The sequence below is a fragment of the Octopus sinensis genome, linkage group LG10, assembly GCF_006345805.1.
Source record: "Octopus sinensis linkage group LG10, ASM634580v1, whole genome shotgun sequence".
Taxonomy (NCBI): domain Eukaryota; kingdom Metazoa; phylum Mollusca; class Cephalopoda; order Octopoda; family Octopodidae; genus Octopus; species Octopus sinensis.
The window spans coordinates 94,138,834-94,166,333 of NC_043006.1; the positions used below are offsets into that span (position 1 = coordinate 94,138,834).

The 27,500-nt window shown below is 36.8% G+C and overlaps 1 protein-coding gene across 1 annotated transcript in view; it reads right to left on the bottom strand.

The window, feature by feature from the left end:
- LOC115216791 (fibroblast growth factor receptor 1) overlaps positions 1–27,500 on the bottom strand; it is a 105,754-nt gene that overhangs the window by 41,409 nt on the left and 36,845 nt on the right. Inside the window, exons 4-5 of the mRNA XM_029786364.2 lie at positions 3,741–4,072; positions 479–651 (exon numbers count right to left, since the gene is read on the bottom strand). Coding sequence (XP_029642224.1) covers positions 479–651; positions 3,741–3,837 — 270 coding nt within the window. The 5' untranslated portion in view covers positions 3,838–4,072. The remainder of the gene's footprint in view (positions 1–478; positions 652–3,740; positions 4,073–27,500) is intronic.

The following is a 27,500-nucleotide window of genomic DNA, read 5'->3' on the forward strand; positions in this document are numbered from 1 at the left end:
AATATATTTGCGTTAATGAAAAGGATTTTCATAAAGAAGCTTAGAAAAGTGTGTGTTGATGTTTGTGTATATGCCTGTATATGTGTGTATATGTATGTCTGTGTAGGCACACATGTGTGTATATGTGCGTTTAAGTGTGTGTATGTGTGTATACGCGTATGTATCTACGTATCCATGTGTATGTGTTTATATGTGTGTGCATGTATGTGGGTGTGTTGTGTATGAATATGCAAATCACCTTGCTTGACCGCTAAATCCATAACTTTTAAAAATTCCCTCTCCGTTTATTATCTCTTATTCCTTTCTGTTAAAGAGCGTAGGCTCAAAACATAATAGACTTTTTTCATTTTCCCGAGTGTCAAACCAATACATCAGCTTGCTGTTCATACACCTGTCTTCGTCTTTTGTTTTTCTATAAATTTCAACAATACGTATATATACACGTGTATGTGTGTGTGTGTGTGTGGGGGGTAATTACCTTCAAATTTGGTATACGTTTGATATCGTCTCCATCTCTTGCCCAAGTGATGTTTGGTTTTGGTATGCCGTTAGCCGAACAATCCAGTTTCAAGTTCTTCTTTACCGCCACTGTCACGAGCGACTCTCCTTTCTTTGGTGGGGATCGCTTTTTCCACTGGGGTTTTCTGGGTGCTAAGAAAGAAGAAGAAAATAAATAAATACCCATATTTGAAAATATCTGTGCTGGAGCACCGCCTTTGATGCGTTTAATTGAACAAATCGCCCCAGTACTTCCGTTTTAATTCATTATATTGCAACTTGCTCCGTCGTCTCTTTTACTGAGACACTAAGTGACGGAAAAGTCAGGAAACCAGCACAGGTTATCAAGTGTTGGGAGTGGCACACATGCGCGCGGGCGTGATGAGCTTCTGAATAGTCTCTGTCTACCAAATTCATCGACAAAGCATCTGTCACCCTGGGGCCAATGTAGAAGATACTCGCCGAAGATGACTGTGCTGTGGAACTTCACTCGAAACCACGCGTACACAGACACACAGACACATATATACACACATACGCGCACCTCAAACTTTGTGTAGGTATGAATGTTAAGCGTGTATGCATGGTCAGAGAACTTACGGTCATAGCTCTAATTGCCTCACTATTATAAAATATTGTGACACCTCGCACGTTTTCGATTCCTATTGTGGTCAGTACCCTATTTTATTCACTCTTTCTGATTTAGTCACAATGCCAGCAATTTTATGGGCAGGGGTAAAGCAGAGCACATCCACGGGTACTTTTGCTTATCCTCCAAAAGCGTGAAAGGCTAACTTCACCGCCGCAGAATTTGAACTCCGACCACAACGAGTTGGAAGAAAAACTGTAAAGCATTTTTAGCGATGCTCAGACAATTCACTCTAACGGTTTCAAATTTTGGTAGAGTCGGTTAGTCGATCACATCGACTCCTGTGCTTAACTGGTACCCGTTTTAAATAATACAAGAGTGAATTTCGCATTCGTTTCTACCCGTCACATATATACACAATGGAATTTTCAAATTCGTTTATTATGATACATACATTTGTGGCAAAAATTACCCTGGTTATTTTTTTTTTCTATCATTTGAAACTCTTGCACAGCTTTGTCCGTTCCATTCTGTTTAGTCACAAAACGACCAGATAGAACATTCACTTCTCGAAAATATTTTCGTCAAAGGAAAGTAAGTTGGGCAATTGTTATGATGAATGTAACTGATAGCGAAATCCACTTCATACCGTTAAAAGTTGTTCAGTATAAAGTGAGAAACAAGAAGTTCTATTGATAATTGATGTATGTATAAGGAGAATACATCTCATGTGAGCACTACATGTCAAGCGTGTTGCACTGACAAGAATAGGGAAACTGCGGAAACAATTCCAGTGTTGCTTCCTCAGCTACTTATGCAGCTCTTCAGTGGAGAGGAGGAATAAAACGTGCTTGGAACTGACAATGGAAGCCATCTTCAAGCGAAACTAAGGAGAAAGAAAAAAATGCGTTGAAGCCCCCGTATGCAGCCCTTTTATTTAAACCTATGGAAGAGGACAACAAAAGAAGGATTACTGAAAAAGTTAGTGACACGTAGCAAGTACGGCAGTCGCAGATTGATAGGATAATGGAATTCAAAAATGCATTGGCCTACAACAGATATTATTAACGAGTAATAAATAAATGAATGAAAGAATACAGAAAAAAACTGGAAAAAGTACAAAACGAAATTAAGAAGAACGATAATGAATAATTTAGTAAATGAATTGTATTCAAAAGCCACGACGAAATTAAAACCGAGGCGCAATTACAAGGCATTAAGAGATTAGATGAGCAGTAATAATCTCTGAACTTAACGTGATAATTAGGATGGTGATTGGAAAAAAAAATCAATAAGCTTGATAGAATAGCGAGAAAATTAATGACAACAATTAGAAAATACTTCCCTGAAACCAAAACAATGAAGCCATTTGTATTTTCTATTTGAAGATTCACAGAACTGCATTACTATAGTCACGTGAGAAAGGTCCCTATCATTCTTAGTGGCGAAATTCTAGAAGATATTGATTGATTCAAATAACTTTGGTTCTACCTTCACTGATGTAAGGTCAGGACAGAGATGTGACGTTTGTCCGCATCAACCGTATCTACCATCTTTAAACCTGGTTTTGGTTAAGGTCGAAGATCCTTGTAACCATAACAGTTCGTATCTAGTCTGCACACTCCTTCATGTTATCCTGCTGAACGACTGCAAGACCAAAGACAGTGACGGACTTAAACGAGCTGGAAGTGTTTGTCTACTTTACATTAAGTAGACAAATGCATTCATGCATTGGATTCTGTGTCAAGCTCAGAAATTTGTTTTCATCAGGCCAGTTTCCTTCAACGAATCTTGCTCAAAAGGTGCACCTCCATTGGTTTAGTCAGCATGCAGGGCGAACTCACACACGATGCAACAAGGCCAGGACAACTTCCTGGGCTGGAGTAAATGATGTGGTGGGTAGCTGAAAACGTACTTTAGTTCGGTCAAATCAAATTCTGAGTCGACGTAAAGTTCCCAAATGCATCGTCACGGCCGCTAGAATCTTGACAGGGTGACTATCTCCACGTCAGATGTCTATGATATCCGGTGGGGTAAGTTAACCTTAGTAGTACTGTGAATTTGCTGGTTGGAATTGGCTCAGCACAACTCATAAGAAGGCCGATTCAAGTACTGCTGCAAGTACTTTTTAAGATTTATTTATGGAGAGTGGTTTGGAGAAGAAACGGTTATAAATCAATAGGCTTCAGAGAAATACTTAGTGAGAAACTCTCATATATAAATGGTTAGCACCAGACGTAGATTTTGTTTGGTCACACATTTGTCCTAATGCAGAAGACCTTCGACCAAAGGCGTTCCATTGACGGCCAAGCAGTCTTTTTGTCAGTGATATCAGTGTTTTTAAGAGTACCTTTTTATCTGATGTGTTCTTCCTCTTTTAAGAAGCTACAGAGTGGTTTGAGAAAGATTTGACTGCTACGCGTCGAGGTTCCTTCATTGGCTCCTTTAGAGCCCGACGAAAATGTGTGGCCATCTGGTGGTGTCCGTCAGTTTTAATAAATTTAAATACAAAATAGTTTATTATATACAAGATTAATTCAAACTAGGTTAATCAATTTCTTTGCAGTGGTTTCCCGAGACTAACCAGAGGAACTGATTTCGGGGCTAAAAATAAAGAACAATGTTAAGAAATCAAAATAAAAAGTGAACGTACCTTTCTTTCTTGCTTTTGGTGATCTTTCACATAAGGCCAGCACCACCAAACAGAAACACAATAACAGAGAAATCCAGTATTTCTTTGGTATCAACATTTTTGTCTTTTATAGCTCGATATAGGTACGGATATACTTATATTCTGTGTTTATGTATGTATATATATATAAATATATATATTGTCTTTTAATTACGGCTATTTTTGAGATAGTTCCAGTTTCGGTTATACGATTTATCGTATGCTACTTTGGTTTGTCAGAAGTTAGAAGAAATCCAAAGAAGGGACAGCAAAGCAGACAGACGGCGTGAAATGGTTATTCCATCATTGACATTCTGAAATAAATATGAGAGACGATTAGTAAAGTGAATGTATATACACACATACATGTATACACCCCCCACACACATATACATATAAAATTAACAAAAACGCAATAGAGGACGGTAAAACATTCGGACAAATGAACGATACAAAAGCAGACAGGAGACACAATAATTAGAAGGACAGGGGAAAAGGACCGGTCATTCGTGACCTCTCTTCAGTCAACTTACCAGATGTCCTTACTGTTTCGGGCAACATATATATGCAAGCACACACAAACACACAACCAGACAGATTGACAGACAGACACACACACACACACACATACATACACAGTGAGTTATACAATTATACAATCAGACATATACAACTGCTTAAATATAGACATAAATTTTTCACGCTCTACAATATTAATCCCGAAACGTTACACATGAGTAGATATCTATATGAAATACAACGTTTCGGATAGAGTCCTTCTTCAAAGAAAATTGATAGAAGGGAAACCACAGAAAAACTCTGTCAAAAACGTCGGATTTTCCACTTGCCACGGCTAATTCACGGCATTGTTTTTGTCAAATTTTTAAAATGAAAAACTCTTGCCAATGCAAACCAACACTAGCTGTATATGCGCGTATATATATATATATATATATATATATATATATATATATGCACGCACGCACATACACGCACACACACACACACACACACACACAAATCTGCAAGAGAGCACAATGAAGTAGATTTAATGCGATATCACTCAACATCTTAACGTATAGAGTAGATGAATAAAAACAAAATGAAATGAAAAACATATACATGGGGATCTTTTGTGTGTGTGTTTGTGTGTGCACGCGCGCACGTGTATGTGTTGCCCAATCAGGACAATCGCGGGACAGCGATCTCTCCCTAATTTCAACCCCATTCCAAATGTACAAGCGCATATTTAAAAAAGGCCGACTGAGCAAGCCAAGCACTGCTCTCTTCATTCCTACATTTCTTTTCACGTGTGACCTGAAAATGGCGAAGTCTTCAGCAGAAACAGCAGCTCTCTTTTCTCAGTCACTCAGTTTTGTATACCACACTATATCCTTTGCCACACCCACCAAACGAGATCTGTTTATCCTTCCCTGTCAAAGAAATGTCACAGAGCGATATTCCATGATGGACTCCGCTAATACCGGGATCCATCGAACATTCGATAAAAGATCATATATTTATCAGAGTAGAGGAACATGGTCTATAGATTCACTCATCAAGTGCATGACTGGTAAACTATATGGATTACTTAACAAATCATCACCGAAAATACTTTGGCGAAGAGACTCTTCAAGTGAGAACACCTTCGAATTTGCAGAAACGTAAAGACACCAGACAAAATGCTTAGCGGCACAGTCAGGGCGGAGCCGACATTGCCTTTCATCTATTTGCTACGATAAAGCATGTACCTTTCGGTTACTGGGTCCACGTCGTTGAATATCCACTTCCCAATCAAATTTTAGGTTTTGTGCGAGGGGATCAACGATCACCAATCAACCGCAGAACTTTACGCTTTCCTTTTAAAGGTGGTGGTCGTTAGAATCTTTATTATGCTTAGATTCTTTTCTTTATACATTCACAATAAAGATGATTATATGAAAGGAATAGATTTAGTTATCTCATTTTCATCTTATTGTTTGCGTGTTTCAGTCTTTAGACTGCGGCCATGCTAGGGCACCGCCTTGATCAATTTTTTTAGTCGCATGAATCGACCCCAGGGCTTATATGTTTCTAAAGCTTGGCATTTATTCTATCGGCCTCGTTTGTCGAACATCTAAGTTACGGGGACGTAAGCGCACCAACACCGGTTGTCAAGAAGTGTGTGGGGGGGGGGCGGTGGTGATGGTGAACAGACACAAACACACACACACATATATTAGGACAGGCTTCTTTCAGTTTCCGCCTACAAAATCCATCACAAGACTTTGGTCGGGCCGAGGCTCTTGTAGAAGGCACTTGCCCAAGGTGCCTCGCAGTGGGTCTGAACGCAGAATCAATGTGCTTAGGAAGCAAGCTTCTTACTGCAATGCCACGCATAATTAAATCTATTGTGGGCTGGGCTGAGCTGAGCAAGGGTGGGCTGAGCTGAGCAAGGGTGGACTAAGCTGAGCTGGGCTGAGCTGAGCTGAGCAGGGCTGGGTTAGTGATTGATCAGGTAGAACTGACGGAATTGATGATCTGGAATGACAATTCTGAGGAGACGATTTTTTTTTCCTTTATAGTTGATTTTAATTTTATTGATCGTGGTTGGTCGATTAGTAAGGTTTATTTCAGCGAGATTACATCTGAGGGATTTAGATGGCTGTAACAGCATAAAACTAGATCGGGGGCTGAATTTATGTAGGGACGATGATGTAAATTAAGGGGTTAAGGGAAAAAAAAATTAGATATTTCCTTCCAAGATATAAATATAAATATCTATCTATCTATCTATCTATCTATCTATTATCTATCTATCTATCTATCTATCTATCTATCTACACACACACACACACACCACAACACACATATATATATATATATATAATATATATATATATAGATGTAGATATATAGAGACAGGCAGACGGACAGATAGATAGATGAATATATATACATATATATATATATATATATATATAATATATATATATATATATATATATATAAATAGATATATAGAGAAATAGGTAGTGGTATGCTACAAGAAAGTGAGAGGGGACATGCAAGGGAGACAGAGGGAGAGAGCATATGCAAGGGAGAGAGAGGGAAAAATAAAAAAGAAAAAGAGTTAATGAGAAGAAGAGTGTGCTGAAAGTTGGGGGAGACATAGAAAAACAAACACACAGACAAGCATTATGAGTACATGTGTTCGTGTGTATGTCTCTGCATATATATATATATATATATATATATATATATATATAATATAAAAGTCAGTTGTGTGTCTGTCTCCTATGATTTAGATTCCTAACTACTCCCCATTTTGCGGTGCAGTTTAACCAAAACCGGTTGATCTATAGTCGTGATTCATATCGAGCCTTCTGGGTATTAGCGGCGTCTACGATGAGTCTACGATTTAAAAAAAAATTTACCATCATTTTTTTCCATTTCAATGCATTTTTTTCGCTATTATATAAGGGAAGTAACTCTCTAAAAATGTCTACGATGAGTCAACGATTTAGAAAAAAAATTTACTATCATTTTTTTCCATTTTTAATGCATTTTTTTGCTTTTTTTGGCTATAACTCTAAAAATGCTTATATAGTTATTTCCCTTACAAACACGAGCAACGCCGGGCGATACTGCTAGTATATATATATATATATATATATAGATAGATAGATAGATAGATAGATAGATAGATAGATAGATAGATAGATAGATAGATAGATAGATAAATGTGTGTGTACATGTTTTCACATATTAGTGTACATGTACGTACGTGTATTACGTAGATAATATGTGAGCATGTGTATAAATGCATGTGTGTGTGTGTATACATATGTGTATTAAGACATCAAAGCTATTCCGAAACGAAAGCAGAAACTGTAACAATGCAGTAATGGTTAATTTAGTTTTCATCTGTTAGGGAGATAATGTTGTAGGTTTTGAGGTAACGATAACGAAGGTGGTGGTGATGGCTGCAGCGGTGGTGGGGATGATGGAAGAAGAGGACGAGGAAAAGGAGATAAATGGTAGTAGTGGTGCAGGTGTGATAGCGATGGGAGAACGAGGGTGCAGGATGCTGTGGTGCGGATCTAATGACGAAAAAAGCTGTAGCAGCAGTGGGGAAGTGGACGATATGGTGGTGGTGGTGGTGGTGGTGGTAGAGGTGAAGGTGGTCTTTACACGTCAGCTTCACATCAGCGCTGATCGAGCAAATCTAAGATCAAAGAAACTCCAAACGTGACCATCTCGTCATGCTTGGAGGAAAGCGAGGTTTCTAATATGCACTACTTATTTATCCAATGTGTCTTTCAATGAATGTGATTTCAGAGAGATTTGGCTGATGTTTCTAGCAAAACGAACGGCAACTCCTTCATTATGTCGTGATGGTCATGGTTAGTGGAGATGTTGTGGTGGTGGTGGTGGCGATGAACTGGATGTCACGATGGTGTCGGAGAGGATGTAGGGGTGATGTGGTGGCAGTAATTGTGATCGGAGAGGGGTCTGTGGAATCCAAACAAATACTTATAGAGCAATGGTTACCATAAAGCCGTAGACACATAATGCAGGGGCACGGACAAACAGACAGACACGCTTTCACATACACACATACACACGATAACAAATGAGCATCTACATTCGCACGCACATACAAAAATGCATACACATACATACACACTCAGGCATGTACAGATGTATAAAAATGGTGAACTAAAAGAAAGTTACAAACACACACAATATTTACTGTTTCTCTCTCTCACACACACATATGCATATCTATCTATCTATCTATCTATCTATCTATCTATCTATCTATCTATCTATCTATCTATCTATCTATCTATCTATCTATCTGTCTGTCTGTCTGTCTGTCTGTCTGTCTGTCTTTCTATAGCTATCTCTATCAATCAATACACACACACATACTAATTATATATATATATATATATATATATATATATATATATATATATATATATATATTTACACATATGTATGTATTTAATATAAACGTATATATGTAGCTATATATGATTTATATGTGTATTAAACATACAATGTGTACGCGTATGCGCATACATACATACAGAGAGAGAGAGAGAGGAGAGAGAAGTAGAGATGTGGAGGAGAATAACGACAAAGGAGACACGAAAAGATAGTAAATATATCAGATTGAAAGGGAAAATATTTACTAATACACAAAATAAAAAATAAAAAAAAACAAAACCACCACCACCATTACCACTACCATTGCAACTAAAATCACTACCAACAACAACAAGACGACAACAGTAACAAGAACAACACTAAAAGATTAGCAACAACAAGAAGCAAGCAGCCAACTTTTATACAACACTATATTATATTGTATTCATAAAGTATAATAACCACCGGAATCAGATGAATAACAGCAGTCGCAAAACTAATGAAAGCGTTATGCGAAATGGTAATATATAAACGCAGAACAACAAGAACAACAACTGTAATGATAATAATACCGACAATAAAACAAGGTGAGATTAAAAGAAAAAAAAATCAAATGAGATACAAAAAAATGAAGACAAATTGATAAAACTAATGAAAACAAATAAAGGAAAAATCTGCAAACGAAAAGCAAAGTACACAGAAACGAAATGAAAAATAAGATACAGTCAATCTCTAAATGACGGTGGTGGTGGTGATGATGATGATGATGATGATGATGATGGGGTGGTGATGATGATGATGATGATGGTGATGATGATGACGGTAGTGATGGTAAATCATAGACGTTTGAATAAGCGAAGAATAAAATATATAAATGTAAAATTATAAAAAATAATAATAAAATAAAACCTTAGAAAAGTAAAACAAGAAAAAAAAACAAACAAACGACACCCGGTCAAATGATGATGGTGATAATGATGACGATGATGACGATGATGATGATGATAATGTTGACGATGATGATGATGATGATGATTTGTTTGATAATAGTGACACTTTTAATCATAAAATAATAATGATAGTGGTAATAATAGTAAATATAATAATAATGTTGATGGTGATGATGATACTGCTACCGCTGATGATGATAATAATAATATTAATAATAATAACACATTACCTAACACTGAGTATTTGTTTGTGTGCGATTTATTTCTATGTTTAAAAAAACAAAGGGAAACACTTTTCCCCCAAACAAACAAATTTATAAATAAAACAGAACAAACAAACAACGACGAGGATAAACAATGACAACAATAATAAAAACAAAAACAACAATGAATAACATCAACAAAAGTTTTCGCCACACACATTCACACACACAAAAAAAAAACATAAGCCTCCAACGAAACACTAATTTACTAATTTCAACTGTGAACTTTTAACACGCAAAGTTAAAAACAAAATGGCGTCGACGTTGGAGTTAAACGAAGTGTCTGATTGGTTGGTTTGATTGATTGGTTGTTTAGTTGGTTTGAAGACTTCCACTCTGTCTGAACTCATCCTCCTCCTCGCCACCACCGTCACAATTCCCGCCTCCGCCTTCTATTGAATTTAAGCTGTCAACGAAACCCTGGCTATAAACATTGGTTTATGAATGGACATTTAAAACTCAGCAGCTATTTATTTGATTAAAGCAACAATTTGTTTTAACACAAAGCGAAAGCAAAATGAACAGAAATCAAGCATCATTCAAGAGGGAGGCTCGAGACACATACACAAACATTAATGTGTGTGTGTGTGCGTGCGTGTAACTATCAATATACATATGCTTTTATATTTTTGTTTCAGTCATTTGACTGCGGCCATACTGGAGCGCAGCTTTTAGTCGAACAAATCGCGCCGCTCGATCAAGCGATCGCAAGTGCTACTGCCTAGCCACTAGGCCATGCGCCTTTATACATACATATACATATATATATATATATATATAGATATATATATATATATATATATATATATATAATATATATATATATATATATATATATATATATATATATATATTAAGTATAGGAAAGAATGGAGCTGAACGAAGATTTAACAAAATTCCTTTATTTTATTTTCGACATATGTTTCGAAGTCTGCAAAGTCACTAATTCCGATTGAATAAGGAGTCCATTATGCAGCTTTCTCTTCAGGAAAATCCAGGAACTTATATACACATATTATATACACATAGTAGCAGCTAAGCCCGGTTTCACCCGGTCTGTTTGGATGATGTGGCTGTGGTCGTTTTCCGGTCAGGCATAATCTATAACAGCGTTTCTCAACCTTATCATTCCGGGTCCCTGTTTCGATTGGACCCTCCAGCTTTATGAAAATTTCCTGACCCCATCCCATCAGAAAACAGCTTCTAAGCAACTGGTTGTTTTAATGGTGGAAGAAAGAGGGGAATTCCATTAGAAAAAGTTTTAATCGGTTTTCTCGGTAAGTATGGATGCTAGAAAAAAATACAAACCGCATTCCAATCTATACACCCGTCTGCACATGTGTGCCATTCTTCACGCGAATCCACCCAGCCGTTTGGCTGTGAACCTCAAGTCAAGAAAGAATACAACGATCGCCCATGTCCAATTTATATTATAGATATAACACACACACACGCGCTATGATTAGCGATGCCAGCAAAGCTGCCGTTATTGGTCTTGCTATTAACGCTGTTTGAAATGTCAATTATTTTCTCCTGTGTTACACTGTAATTGCATGATGTCTTCACGTATTGAATAGTATCGATATAATATTGAAATTTCTTGTTTGGAGGCGTAGTTGGAGCTATCTTCTTTGTTGCTGTTACATTTTCTATTTCTACAAAAGAAACCGTGCAACAATTAGTGATATATAGTAAGCCTCTTAAACGTGGATATTTCGTAGGAACGGACATTAAGTGCTATTTTTAATCTCAGCAGGACACGACAACATCACTTCTCAAAATAGTTACTATTTTCATCCCTTATGGAGGTCGTCTAACTCGCTAATTTGTTTGCTGCCAGATCAGTGGCTGTGTGTCGCTTGTTTTCTGTATAATGCGAGCTGGATTGAACTACCCCTATCACTAGCGGACGAATATCTACCACCACGGATGATCACAGAGAGGTCGAAACCGTACAGTCGGGTGGTTTCGTGGCTGGAAATTGGTAGGGGTTCACCCCACTGCTTACAATATGTATTGGGTGCAGATTGCATCGAATAGCCAACTGGTGGAGGCGTTTCCCAGGATTAAAACAGCAGTAAAGTCGGGTCCTACGGAACAGCCACGTTGGAGTGGCGACAAACCTTACTTCTCTGTATAGTTAATGCTTTCATCTCTTATACAAATTTTCTAACTCGCTAATTTAATTGTTATACATACATACATACATACATACATACATACATAAATACATACGTACATATGTTTGTGTGTGTGTATGTGATATATATATATATATATATATATATATATATATATATGTATATTTTTCATTGTTTTATTTGTTTCAGTCATTTCACCGCGGCCATGCTGGAGCATCGCCTTTAGTCGAACAAATCGACCCCATGACTTATTCTTTGGAAGCCTAGTACTTATTCAATCGGTCGCTTTTGCCGAACCGCTTGCTTACGGGGACGTAAGCACACAGACATCAATTGTCAAGCGATGGTGGGGGCACAAATACACACACATACAACGAGCTTCTTTCAGTTTCCGTCTACCAAATCCACTCACAAGACTTTGATCGGCCCGAGGCTATAGTAGAAGACGTTCGCCCAAGGTGCCACGCAGTGGGACTGAACCCGGAACCATGTGGTTGGGAAGCGAGCTACTTAGCACACAGCCACTCCTGCGCCTATAAGCCACTCTCGTGGTGGCTATATATATTATATATATACACACACACGCACACTTATCAATAAATATGCAAATATGTATAGAAATGCACACACACACACACACATATATATATAATATATATATATATATATATATACATACACATATAATGTATATATATATATATATATCATACATACATACATACTTACATACATATATATATAATATATATATTATAATATATATATATATATATATATATATATATATATATAGGGAAGGGTTTGGGGGAGTTGAATCTTTAGTGAGTTGGGTATCACAAAGAGGGAGGGTGGTGGGTGCAAAAGGTAGTAAAAGAGTAAAAATTACAAAAGAGTAAAAATTTTTAAATATATAAAAAAGATATAAGAATATAAAAATACATAAGAATATAAAAGAAAGGTATCTAAGTATATAAATATATAAATCAATATATAAATGTATAAATATATAAATACACACAGACGTGAAAAAAAACATGGTAATATAAATAAGTAGAGATATCTTTATCTCTACTTATTTATATTACCATGTTTTTTTTCACGTCTGTGTGTATTTATATATTTATACATTTATATATTGATGAGTAAGATACCTTTTTTATATTCTTATATCTTTTTTATATATTTTTTAATTTTTACTCTTTTACTACCTTTTGCACCCACCACCCTCCCTCTTTGTGATCCCTAACTCACTAAAGATTTACCCCCCCAACCCCTTCCCTCTCTATCTCAACATCCAAACTTCCTCATTCTACATCGAGTGAAAGACGGGATGGACGCTTCGTTTTTGTGCTGGTGCCCCACTCTGTCGTACGCGACTATGAGGAGTTGCATCCCCAACGTAAAACTTATAATGTAATACATGTCCTTGAAGTAGTAATTGTATGCGGCTGAAGAAGGCCATAGACACACATTATGCATTGTTATAAAACCGTCTAATAAAGGCCCGAAACATATGTACCGCTGAATCCTTGGCATCATGTTTTTATTTTGATTAATATACTCTATCACCTACACCACTAAATGGTATAAACAGGTGCTTACAATTATCAAGTATTCACCCTGAATTTATATATATATATATATAATATATATATTTATTTATTTATTTTATAGAAGAACTTCTACAGGACTAGAACTGTTTCATTCAAAAGAAATCATCAGGAAGTCCAAGTTTATTCGTTGAGCTTCCTAATGATTTCTTTTGAATGAAACAGTTCTAGTCCTGTAGAAGCTCCTTCTATAAAATAAATTAATTTACTCTGCTATGTATTGAGTACCTTATTTACTGTGGTTAACCCCGACTCAACCCGGGACCTACATATATATATATAATATATATATATATATATATATATATATAATATATATATATATATATATATAATATACAGATCGCCATGTTGATTCGCTAGCTTCTGCACGCATTTTTTTTGCTCTCCGTGTTTCTTTTCTGTGTATCTTTCTGTTGAAGAGCGTAGGTTCGAAACGTAAAAGACTTGTTTTATTTATATTCCTGAGCGCCATACTAATACAATTGTTTGTTTGTATTCCACCTGCCTTCGTCTTTTGTTTATTTTCATAAAGCTTCCCGTTATATATAATGTATATATATATATATATATATATATGTATATATATATTCTATATATTATCTATATATATATATATGTGTGTGTGTGTGTGTGTGTGACTGTGCTTGTGTGTGTATTGTGTATATATATATATATATATATATATATATATATATACTAAGATATATCCACATACATATATAGATAGGAGGTGTATGCATGTATGTTTATCGAATGTGCTATAAGTAATATTACATAATAAATCAAAATAAACCACAAAAGAAACATGTATATAAAAAAAGAACTCGTTGAATTCATAAAACGTGAAACCTTGGCTCTTTCTCTAGCTTTAATCAAGAATGAGTGTATGATTGGTTATCGTTTATTAAAAAGCAACAGTTTTATTTTCCCACGTTAAAAAATAAATGGGGAAATGGTAGTTATTTAAACTTCATTGCTCATTTGTTTTGCGGTGGTTGAAACATCGCAATCGCAAAGCCTAATTCAAATTCTGGGAAAGAAGGAAAAGCTCGTTTTCGTGCTTCGAAGTCACTAACTGTAATTAAGGAGACCCAGTGGGATTGAAGCAGATCATGTTTTCTAGGCATGTGATTCTACGATTTACATGCTGAGGAACGAAGACAACAGTTCTTTTATTCGATAATACAGGAAGTCACACTCACTCTCACTGACACACACATATAATCGCATGTGTCCACACGCACACACACACACGTGTGTGTGTATTTTCTGTTTGTCGTTATGTTCAACAGACTGAAGCCCTCAGTAAATTTTGAGAGCTATATTTTATATCGTATATCTTAAATGCTTACTGACAACAACTTAACTTTTATGTTCCAGGAAAGATATTTGTCTAACGTTACCACAGACTTGCCTCGTCCCTCTCCAATCATCATACCGCTTTTTACAACACCACCCACGTGTATTTCTATACATACTCATACATATTACATATATGTGTGTGTGTGCTTGTGGATACACACATTATATGTGTGTGTGTGCGTGCATATTAATCAATGTGAAATTATCAAGGATTATTTATATGTGGGCTTGGTCCCCCTCAGTCAGTCGACTGTATTTAGGGCAGGATAGAAAATAATAGGAAAGCACCACACAATGTCAGCAATGTAAAGAGTCAGTTGTTGACTATCTTGCCTCAAGAAGAATTTGTAAACCCATCGGAAGTCCAAGTTTATTCGTTGATTTTTTTATAAAAATGGAAAGATGGCTGTTGACGTTGAGTTTGTCTTTGAAGCTGTTTTGATAGTAATTTAAATAAGGATCAAAGATTTTAACCCCTTCTTTACAGAGAAACCCACCATTGTTCGTCATCTGACTTTAAACACGCTCAAATTCTTCATTGAGATTCGCGAAAAGGACTTTCACTGATTGATGCATGGCAGCCGACAACCAACGTCTACGCAACTTACAAGTCGTAGATTATATTCTACTTTCCAAACGGAAACTCAGGCCTTTCGGTTGTAAAATTGCGAATTGGCCATCCATATTATTTATAATTCTCAATTTCATTATTTACATTATTTACATTTATATCTGTCCTCATCTTGTTTGTTGTTAACACAACGTTTCGGCTGATATACCCTCCAGCATTCATCAGGGCCATTTCGAACCTGGGTTCTCATTCCTAAGGTATTCTTCGATGATGTCATCATCATCATCATCATTATTTTATGTTTGACTTTTGCCTTGCATTTGTACAAGTTGGTCCCAAGTCTCACCCAGAGACCTCAAGAGACAAGTTAGAAGTTCATGTTGTTATTAAGCCTAGGGTGCCATATATTTGGTTTTGGACTTAGTGTTGTTCTAGAGAATGTTTAAGAAACCATAAGAAAATTATGTGTTTGTTTTAAAATTTGAGATTACATAGGGTTATTATTATTATTATTATTATTATTATATTATTATTATTATTATTTTATTATCCAGGTCACTGCTTGGAATTGATCTCAGAATCTTGGGGTTAGTACCCCGCGCTCTTAACCACTAGGCCATATGTCCAGCGTGTGATTTCAACAACGGAAATCTTCTAAACTAACAAGGCGAGTTATGTCTAGCCCTAGGCGCGGTGAAAGCCACTGATGAACATTAAAGGGAATGCGAAATCATTGATGATCTAGCAACGCGTGGATGTGGTACATGTAAAGTATTAGAAGACGCTCAGGGAAGGAAAGAAAGATGGTCTAACGTTTCGAGCAGACGCTCTTCTTCGGAAACAGAGGTAAGTCCAATAGAAAGAAGACAGAGGAAGAAAATCGCCAACGATTCACATGTGGTTACATTTTGAAATATAATATATATAAATATATGTGTGTCACACACATACACAAATATATATATATATATATACATACACCCACACACACACACACACACACACACACACACACACACATATATATATATATATATATATATATATATATATATATATATATTATTTTATACATATATATTTTGTCATCAGCATTCAATAGTTACTGGAATTCGAAGAAGCTTTAGTTGTAGATATAATATTGCACAATGTAGATGCATACACACACGCATTTGTGCTTGTGTATGTACTTAATGTATGTACTCATACATGTATCCATACACACATACATACATCTACATAGATACACAACCGTGTGTTCGCGTGCGTGTGTCATGTCTATCATCTTCCCTTGTAGTAGCAGTCAATTCTTTGATCTGAAGAACTCTTTTACTTCAGATTCTGCTAAGTTACGGTGACGGTGGACGACGGAAGGGAAGCAGCTGCGAAGGTGATTTCAAAATACTTGCGGCAGTGTTTTAAAAAAATGGTAGTTTTTTAAAAAATTTCTGTTGGTAGTTGATTGTTCGTTCGTTGAGTGTTCTGTATGCGTATGAACGTATGTGTGTGTGTGTGTGTGTGTGTGTGCACGCGCGCGCGCACGTGTGTGAGTGTTCGAAAGTATATAATGTCCTTTGTATCATCTTCTGATGAGTCGCTATAAATGTATATATATGCATATATATGTGCATGTATATATATATACAAACACACACATACACAACCATAGGCAGTCATACATACATACGCATATATATAGAGATACCGTCACACACACACACAGATGCACGAACGCACGCTCATATTTATACATATACCCTTCATATATACACATAAAACGACACGAAGAAGAAGAAGAAGAAGAAGAAGAAGAAGAAGAAGAAGAAGAAGAAGAAGAAGAAGAAGAAGAAGAAGAAGAAGAAGAAGAGAAGAAGAAAAAAGAATCACAACAACAATAGCTGAAGTAAGAGCAACAACAGCAGGAACATGAAAGACTAATATGAAAAGAAATAAGAATATTTATTTATTATTTTTTTTTTTTCAAAATACACCAATTTAAAACTGGAAGTTCGCCATTTTTTTTATATAATCAGTTTTATTTTCGAATGCAATGATGTGATGAGAATATATGTGTAGTCTTAGAGGAAAATTATTTATGAGTTTAAAATATCTAAGAAAACCTGTGGTACCGTTCGCAGTGAACATGCATGAGACGGAATTAGATTAAAACAATCAAGGCGTATCACATGTTTTTGCACGTTTTCATTGAGTATGAGGAAAAAGAAGAAGGAGAAGAAACATGCGATTGTATTTATGGAGCGTTATGTATGAACCAGTGTACCGAAAGCATACATAAGACATTTTATACTTTATATACTAAGCAAAGAGTCTTTATGTTATTGACATGCCTACCCGTTTTGTTCTTGTATTTAGGTGTACCCAGGTCAGTTGGCATCCCTTTGAACCTGTATAAATTTCTCTTTCTTAACAGAATTTGCACCTGAAAACATTCACGTACGTGTTAGAGTACCTGTTCTCTATTGAACTGAATATAGGAAATATTTTCAGCAGACCTTGGGTGGGATAAAACCCATATCGAAGCTGACCAACAGGATTTGAACTTGTCATCAGTCATCGAAATTAATTACTGCCCTCGTTACCTTGTGTAGTAATAATGGTTTCAAATTATGGTTGATGGCTAATAATTTTAGGGATTGTGGGGTAGTTGCATGAATGTTTATTTTATGGTTTAAGTTTGCATATTTTCGACATAATTACAGAAGTTAAACGAAGAATCATATTTTATACATTTGGGAGGAATAGTAAAGTTTGTTATTTAGTTATCATTAGTTGTGTTCTTGCGACAGGTCACTTCTACAAATATTTCTCCATCGCAGCAGAGCAAGTGATCTTGCAAGTATTTTATTATTTTAATTTTGTTTTTATATTTATTGGGATGAGATCCATGCTGGAAGCACTAGCGTCTAACGTCTGACCTCTGACGTTTGACCTCCGATCTCTGACTTCTGAAATCAGAACGCCATGTTGGATCGTTAGCCCCTACACGCAATTTTTTCTCTCCTTGTTTCTTTTCTGTGAATCTTTCTGTCGAAGAGCGTAGGCTCGAAACGTAAAAGACTTTTTCTATTTCTGTTCCTGAGCGCCATACTAATACATTATTTGTTTGTACTCCACCTGCCTTCGTCTTTTGTTTATTTTCGTAAACCTTCCGTTATATATATATATACACACACACACACACACATACATACATACATACATACATACATACATACATGCATACATACATACATGCATGCATGCATGCATACATACATACATATATACATACATACATACATACATACACACATGTATAGTGAGATAAATGTTAGAAAATGGGATGGACGACATTCGTAAGTCGAAATCACTACAATTGTTTCGGCGCATTTTTACACCCGTAGTGCATTGGTGAGATGTATTAACATTGTCATGCATCCAAGGTATAAAATGCGTCACCTCAAGTGCTTGTATAAAGAAGTTCTTCGTTAGATCCTATCATCATTTCACTGTGGGCTTTGGATATGCATTCTCACAGTCTATGAGTGTCTTTGTGCTTCTCCCACACTGCTTGAAAACCAGTGTTGGTTTGTTTGCATTTCTATAATTTAAGCGGTTCGATGTTGGTTTCTTTACATCTTTAACTTAAGCGGTTCGACAAAATAATGAAGAAACGAGGGCTAGACTTTAAAAAAAACAATAATCGACAGGGGGCGGTTTTTCCGACTGAAACCCTTCAAGGTGCCCCAGTATGGCCGCAGTCCAATGGCTGAAACAAGTAAAAGATACGATTTATAACAAATAATGATTAAACTAGACTCGCTTTACGAATCAATGACGAGAACTCACAAAGATTCGAACCAGTGTAAGGAGTTCAACAAACGAGCTAACACAGGAGAGTGAACGCTGTTGGAAATACATAACAGATACAACGGTAGTTGGACAGACAGATCGATCGATCGGTAGATAGATAGATAGTCAGAGTTCATTATTCGATTGTGTCGACCTCAGCTCTCAACTGGTTATGCATTTTATCAACCCCGAAAGAATGAAAGGTAAAGTGGACCTCGGCGGAATTTGAACTCAGAACGTGGAGACGGACGGAATGTTTAGCATTTCAAACGGCATGCTTAACGATTCTACCTGCGTGCCGCCTGAGATAATGATAAAATATTGCATCTATAAAGGTAGCGAGGAAGAAACGGACATAGATGAACAGTGAATGGGCAGAGTAGAAGCGAGAGAGGGAGATATAAAGTGGAAAGGAGGAGGACGTCTGAAACCAGGAGGTTGTCAAAGAGGCAGCTGATTATTCGATCTGCGTGGGCTGAGTTATTAAGAGAGATGGGAAGTGCTTAAATAGCCAGCAGACCATTGGGTCGATGGAAGCCAGCTGAGAGTAGGTTTTATGCAATCAAAACTACAGCTGAAATATTATATTCGAAAAGATGTCGCTGGGAAAAGGAAAACATTCGCATTGATAATTTTTCTCCTATTTGCTCTGATAAACGTTTTGAAAAATCTAAGCGTTTTAAATCATTTATGCAGGCAAAAAGATAGAAACTCTGAATGGCGGTTAAGAAGATAGAGGTGGGAAAATAACGCTGCATAGCATTTAGAAATACAAAGTATACAAAACTTGTTGGAATGGTTGCAAGGTTTGGCAAAGCATATTAATCTCCATTTGATATCATAGTTCGAGTTATTAAATTTAAGATTCCAGATAAATGTAGATAAACTCGTGTTTCTGCTTCTAAGCTGATGGCAAAAAGTTTAAAAGATGTTGATTGTAACGTAATTTGAATAAAATCGAAGTTTAATCAAATGTATGATTTAGAAGCTGTGTACATTTCTGCAGTAACGCAGTAAATAATCTCTTTAGAAGTATATTCATGGTCGAATGCACAATTATTCGGGTGGAAGCGTTTGTAAGTCTTAGAACGTTGGGTCGAGGAAGAAGATCTACGTTTTATGCCGTTCGTGTTAGATAAAGATGGAGCAAAGTTATTTGTAAAAGAATAAGAAACTTTTATATAATTCTGTGAAAAATTTTGTAGTTCATACGCACAAAAGCCTATTTATTTTGCAATATTCTTCCTTCTGATAGTTCTGAGACAAGAATTAATGCAAGCATTCAAGTTATATCTGACTAGATAAAGCATTTGTAGATTCTGTTAACTTACCCGGTGTGTGTGTGTGTGCGTGTGTGTGTGTATACATATATATGAAATATGCATATAGATACATGGACACACACACACACATACATAAATATGTATATATTTGTGAAATCTCTCATAGGTTTTTGATAATCACTCCATGTACACGTGAATTTGTTTATAATATCGATACATTTTGTATGACTGAAAAATGAAAAGAAAAAAAAACTAATATTTAACGATGGTTGTGAACTTTTTCAAGTAAGTGGGACAATCCGCGCAATGGCAACATTTGAAAAACTTTCTAAAAAATCTCTTCTTCAATTCATTGATTTTTGCCTTGCTTTCTAATTGTTGAATACATGAAATATACAGAATGCTATGCATATTTAAAAATTTACAACATTTGTACTGAAGCAGTTTGGTATTATTTAATTCTTTATTGCCCACAAGGAGCCAGATATAGAGGGGACAAACAATGACAGGTAAAGGGACTAAGTTGATTACATCGATCCCAGTGCGTAACTGGTACTTATTTAATCGACCCCAAAAGGATGAAAGGCAAAGTCTACCTCAGCGGAATTTAAACTCAGAACGTAACGGCAGACGAAATACGGCTACGCATTTCGCCTGGCGTGCTAACCTTTCTGCCAGCTCGCCTTACACACACACACACACATACACACACACGTGTGATATATATTTATGTATGTATGTATGTATAAGTATACACACACACATATATATAGTGTATATATATATATATATATATATATATATATATATATATATATATATATATATATATAACGGGAAGCTTTATGAAAATAAACAAAAGACGAAGTATTAGTATGGCGCTCAGGAATAGAAATAAAACAAGTCTTTTACGTTTCGAGCCTACGCTCTTCAACAGAAAGATACACAGAAAAGAAACACGGAAAGAAACAAGGAAAGAAACAAGGAGAGAATATATATATATATATATATATATATATATATACACACACACACACACACACACACACACACTCCGATGTGCCTGTGTATGTGCGTAATTATAGAAACATACACCCACATACATACGCATATGCGAAACAGATATACATAGTTACACATTTTTTTCTTTTCTCTCGCAAGTTTGTTGTTGGGGCGTATTCTCATTAGTGAAGAAACCGGTTAAAAATTGTAATTAGGTGATACTAATTATACGACAACATAGGCGAAATAAGGTGTGCATGAATGTGCGAGTGTGTATGTGACATTTTGATATTTTTAATCTATTTTTCAATCCATAAACTTATTTTCACCTTCGTAAAAAATAATTACGAAGTTGATTTATTAGTAATTTTCAATAACTGGGATCGTGTTTTATAGAAAAAGACTTCGATAAAAATGTTGCGCAGAGCGTGTGACTGAACTCTATAATGAGGTGTTTAGTAGATGTGTGAATAGTCATCTGTTGGGGGGTAGCGGTGAGAGATAGAAATGAGAGAAAGTAGAAGAATAGGAGAAGGAGGAGATTAAACAGAAAGGTGTGGGTGTGAGAGAGAGAAATAGTGAGAAAATTTGATTTTATGAGGGAGCGGTGGTTTTGTAGACTTGATGTAGGTGTGATGGTAAAAATGGAAGATTGAGCAAGAGAGACAGAGAGACAGAGAGAGAGAGATTATAGATAATGAAAGAGAGAGAGAGGGAAAGTGAAATAAGTAGAGAGAGTGATAGATGTTTGGGGAGAAAAAGAGAAAGCATGAGAGTGCGACAGAGAGGAGGAGAGAGAGGGGAAGAAAGAGAGGAAGTGAGAGAGGCGGGGAAAAGAAAAAGTAGAAAAGTAAGAGTAAATGGAAAGGGAAAAGAGAGAGAAGGAGATTGTGTGTATGGTAGCGGAGGTGGTGGGGTGTTATCTTCTTTCTGAAGATGGCAGAATCGGTAGAGCGACGATGAGTTACATACCTGGTAGTATATAACGCTGTTCGTTTACGATCTGTGTTCAATTCCTGTTGTCTGGGTCAATAGAGTAGGAAACAGGTAGTGGGTGGAAAAGGGGTGTGTGACTTAACCGTTTTCGCCGTCTACGAAAATGGTGTCTGGGTCAGTTGAGGAAAAGGCGGTGGGGTGGGGTGGGGTGGAACAAGATGAGAAATGGTAAATGGACGTTGGTCAGTGGATTCGATTATGATTGGGTCGTCGCTTCCATCATGTGAAATATCCCGTTCATACCGCAGACACGTGAGGTCGATAGAGATGGGATAAAACTGGATATTAGATCCATGAATTACAGGTGCAATTCAAGTGGAAGGCTTCTGCATAGTTTCCGTTTATCTAATTTCATTGAAAAGGTTATTAGTCAACTCAGGGTTATCGTAAAGACATTTGCTCAAGGTAACACGGTAGGGCGATCGAACCCGGAACATGGTTTGAAACCCATTTCTTAATTTTTCCGCCATACTCTACTGGGATAATCTCTTGTTCACTAGAGTTAATCTAATGAGTTCCTAAGCCAATGTTTGATCTTTCTTGTAGTCAATATATGGACAAAGTCTAAGGCTGAATCGTTAGCACGCCTGGCAAAATGCTTAACAGCATTCCGTCTGTCTTCACATTTCTGAGTTCTAAAATTCGTCTGTCTTCACTAACTATTCTCCCAACCCACCACCCGTTGCATATTGTATATATAATAAGAATTAGCACACTATTCAGGACAGTGGCCTGGCAAACTTATTAGAGCGTCGGGTAAAATACCCGGCCCTTTAAGTTCTGAGTTCAGATCACACTAGAGTCGGTTTAACCTTTCATCCCTCCGACGTGAATGAAACAGAGTATCGCAGAGGGATCAGTGTGCCAATAGAGCCAACGATTTTAAAACGCGATCTATTGAACAATTTTGCTGTGGATGACAATGTAAAGAGGGCGAGGTGTTCGTATTAACTAAAAGTTTTCAGTGAAAATCATTTTATTTAATTTTAGCCTGAAAACTAAGGTGTCTCTGAGGAACTCTGCTGTCAGGCAATCGGCCGGGATGACACACAAACCAAATACTTGTGTACCAACTACGACGTCAGCCACTCTCTACACTAGCATTTACGAAACAAACATATGTAAAGGAGCTGGAGACTTTCTTTAATTGACAGCTTCCGTCATATCATTTGAACCTTTTAACCTCTGAATACTTTCATATATTTATACCAAAGTTATTAACACCATCTTGTTCGTTATTAAACCTGACTCCATTGAAGAAATGGCGATAAATATATTTACACAGCAACCACTATGAATTTTGTATATCATCTGATGATGTTGTTTTGGGTTACAGATATTGCTTAGTTATACTGTTTATGTAGTCGAGGCAGTTCCTGTTCTTGAAATATAAAAACAAACTACAAAACACAGCCGTCACTCGCAAGCGAATGCGTGACTGGTGGTTTCTTTGTACCGTTTGAGTGCAGCAGATATAGACGTATCGTTCATGACTTCTCAGAGGAAGATTACGGATGTGAAGGAGGAGGGGCTCCGCTAGCACTCGATTGTTATCCGTTTTCGGCTGAGTAGACTGGAGCAACAACGAAGTGCTCAGATCAAGGACACAACGAGCTGCTCAATCCACGAATCGAACCCATGTCATTATGACCGTGAATTCAACACCCTAACCACTAAACCAAATACTACACACACACACACACTAGGTATTAATGACAGAAGCAACTTTTATAACGAATATTATTTAGCATATCCATTTTAAATTGGATGTGTTGTTCATAACACCGTAGACTGTGCTAAACGCCCCGACAAATTTTGTGTAGACGACAAATGCTAAAAGTATCGAAATTCGGTTGGCACAATTTAGCCAGTGCTGGCACATGGCACTACTGCACTATCTGATTTCACTGGATTGCAGAACGGCAACAGCAGAAAATCAAGCACCAAATGCCAAACTGATGTAGAATGATTCTAGCCAATCAGCCAGTAATGTTGCAGAAAGCAGGCCGGCTGTGTTTAAAAGATTATTCGGGACGTTTACCGCAGTCTACAGCGTTATAAACAACACATCTAGGTGAGTTTGGATGTACTAATTAATATTCGTTACAAAGGCTGTTTCTGTTGCTAATAGCTAATTTATACACAGCCCGCAAGTTGTGCTAATTAATACATACACACATACACCCCCCCACACACACACATACCCCCCCACACACACACACACACATACCCCCCCACAAACACACACATCTATAGTATTTGGCTTATAAACAGGAAATTGCCTTACAGGCAATCCAGCCATGATCACCCCATATTCAAGTACAGTTTATGCAGAGCTACATTTTACAATATGTCATGCTTTAAAATATCAAGGTATAATTTGAGTTAAATTTGGCGGTTACTTCTAGCGGGCACCAATATTGGATCCAAAGTAAGTCCGCTTGGTGGAGTGAATGCTTTACGCTATATTACGATCGAGGGGAAGAACTGGACTTACTACCCTGGGCTAGCAAGCACTCTGTTCACTGTGGATTAAATACTGTTATTCTTAAAGTGTCCTGCCCATTTACAGCCAGGCGGACTGAGTTTCAAACCCCAAACAGTGTCAGAAAATACGAACTACCCATCCCTCAGATAATGCCTCACAATTTCGTTGTCTCAGCAATTTCTTTAATCGTTTCCTCCCTCTATCACTCTCTTCCTCCAACGCTCATATATGTGTGTGTGTGTGTGTGTGTCTGTGTCTGTGTGTTTGTTTGTGTGTGCGTGCGCGCGTGAGTGTGTGTGTCTGTGCGTACACACACACACACACACACACATATATATATATATATATATATATATATATATATATATATACATAGCACACACACATATATACATATATATATGCAGATATAATATTTGTATTTATATATATACATACATATATGAATATATACATATATATACACACATACATATATATACATGTATATGTATATATATGTATGTGTGCGTATGTACACATATATACACGCACATGAATATACATTTACATATATCTATTGTATAAGGCATAAATACACACTCACATACACAGCATATATACATATATACATACATACGCATATATTTATTTTGCATAGAATTGGTTCCATATGTTACTTTAAGAAGTATTAGAATTATATACTAACATATTAACACACCCCATATATACATACTCACAAGAACACATAAACGCACATCCACGTATATACACACATATACGGAAACATACATCTACATTCCATTACATACGCACTTGTATAAACATACGCATACATAAACAGTACACATTCATACATACACTTGAATATGTATATATAAGTATACACACTCCTAGAGTCTATCTCACGTCTCCATTACTTGCTTATAACAGCTTGGAGTGCCATAAATAGAGTTAATTGCTCGACTTTTTGAACGTGATCTGTCGTGTTTGACTTTCGTGTGATGCGGAGTCAGGGTTTCTTCCCAACCGCAGGGAGAGGAGAAGAGCTTATTAAATGAAGAGATGGCTGGAAACTGAAACTGGTTTGCATTATCAGTTGAGTCATCGGAATCACACCGTCCGTCCCACGGTGGCCAGCGTGTCCGTTCACTCAGTGGCCTAGATAGATGTGAGCGGGGTTGAGTGGGGGTTTGGATAGAAGACCCGAGAGGGGGAGTCGACCCGAGCGGGAGTTTCGTGGGGTGAGGGGACGCTCCAATCTAGGCGGAGCTTCTTTGGGGCCGGCACTAATGGTTCGGCTGTATAAGCCTCTACAGAGGCGGAGGGTTAGATGCAGTAAACCTAAGGGTTGCCCCCGGATGGCACACATTTCAAGCTAGGTCAATGCATTTACTGTTTTTTGTGTTTAAATGTCTTTTTAGTCGCCCACGCTATCTGTGAATGTGGAGGAGTGAGAAGGGAGATAAACCCGATAATAATAATGTTTCTGGGTAGTAATAAAAAAAGTAACATGCAGACAAATATGAAACCAAGACGGACGAAATGCCGCTGAGCACTTTGTCCGGCCATTCTCCCAGTTCACCACTTTAGTTGCAATACTAATATTAGAAGCAAAGAAAACAATTAAGAATTTCCCAAACGTCATCTGAGACAAATAACAAGAACACAAGAGGACAAGGGCATTTCGATGATCTACTATCATAATAATAACAACAACAACAACAACAACAACAACAACAACAACAACAACAACAACAACAACAACAACAACAACAACAACAACAATGATAATAATAATGATAATGATAATAATAATAATAATGATAATGATAATAATAATAATAATAATAATAATAATAATAATAATAATAATAATAATAATATAATAATAACAACGATCGACTCTCTTGTTTTGTCTTGATATAAAAGATGGGCTACAGCAAATATTCTGCTCAATACCACAGATTTGCTTGTCAGTTGTTTGACCGTAACCAGTTGAGCATGTCCCTTAGTGGCTGATGATATGTGCATCTCTGATCACGAGCAGAAGTAGTGGGGGAGTATCATAGCCATGTGTTGAGAGGGATTCTTTGGGGCTTGAATAATTCACCTCAGGAAACATGGGTGTTTCGTTCAACATCCTTAAACAACCCTTACTCAGGGACCTTTTGAGCAGGATAGGTTACTCGACCAGAAGAAAATTCTAACTGGGCCCCATCTATAAGGTCATGTGCTGTTTATCTTGATATGAGATCATCATGTCGCGCACATATGGTTGTGATGCATGTGCCTGGTTTACCCTTATCAGACGGGTAGTCA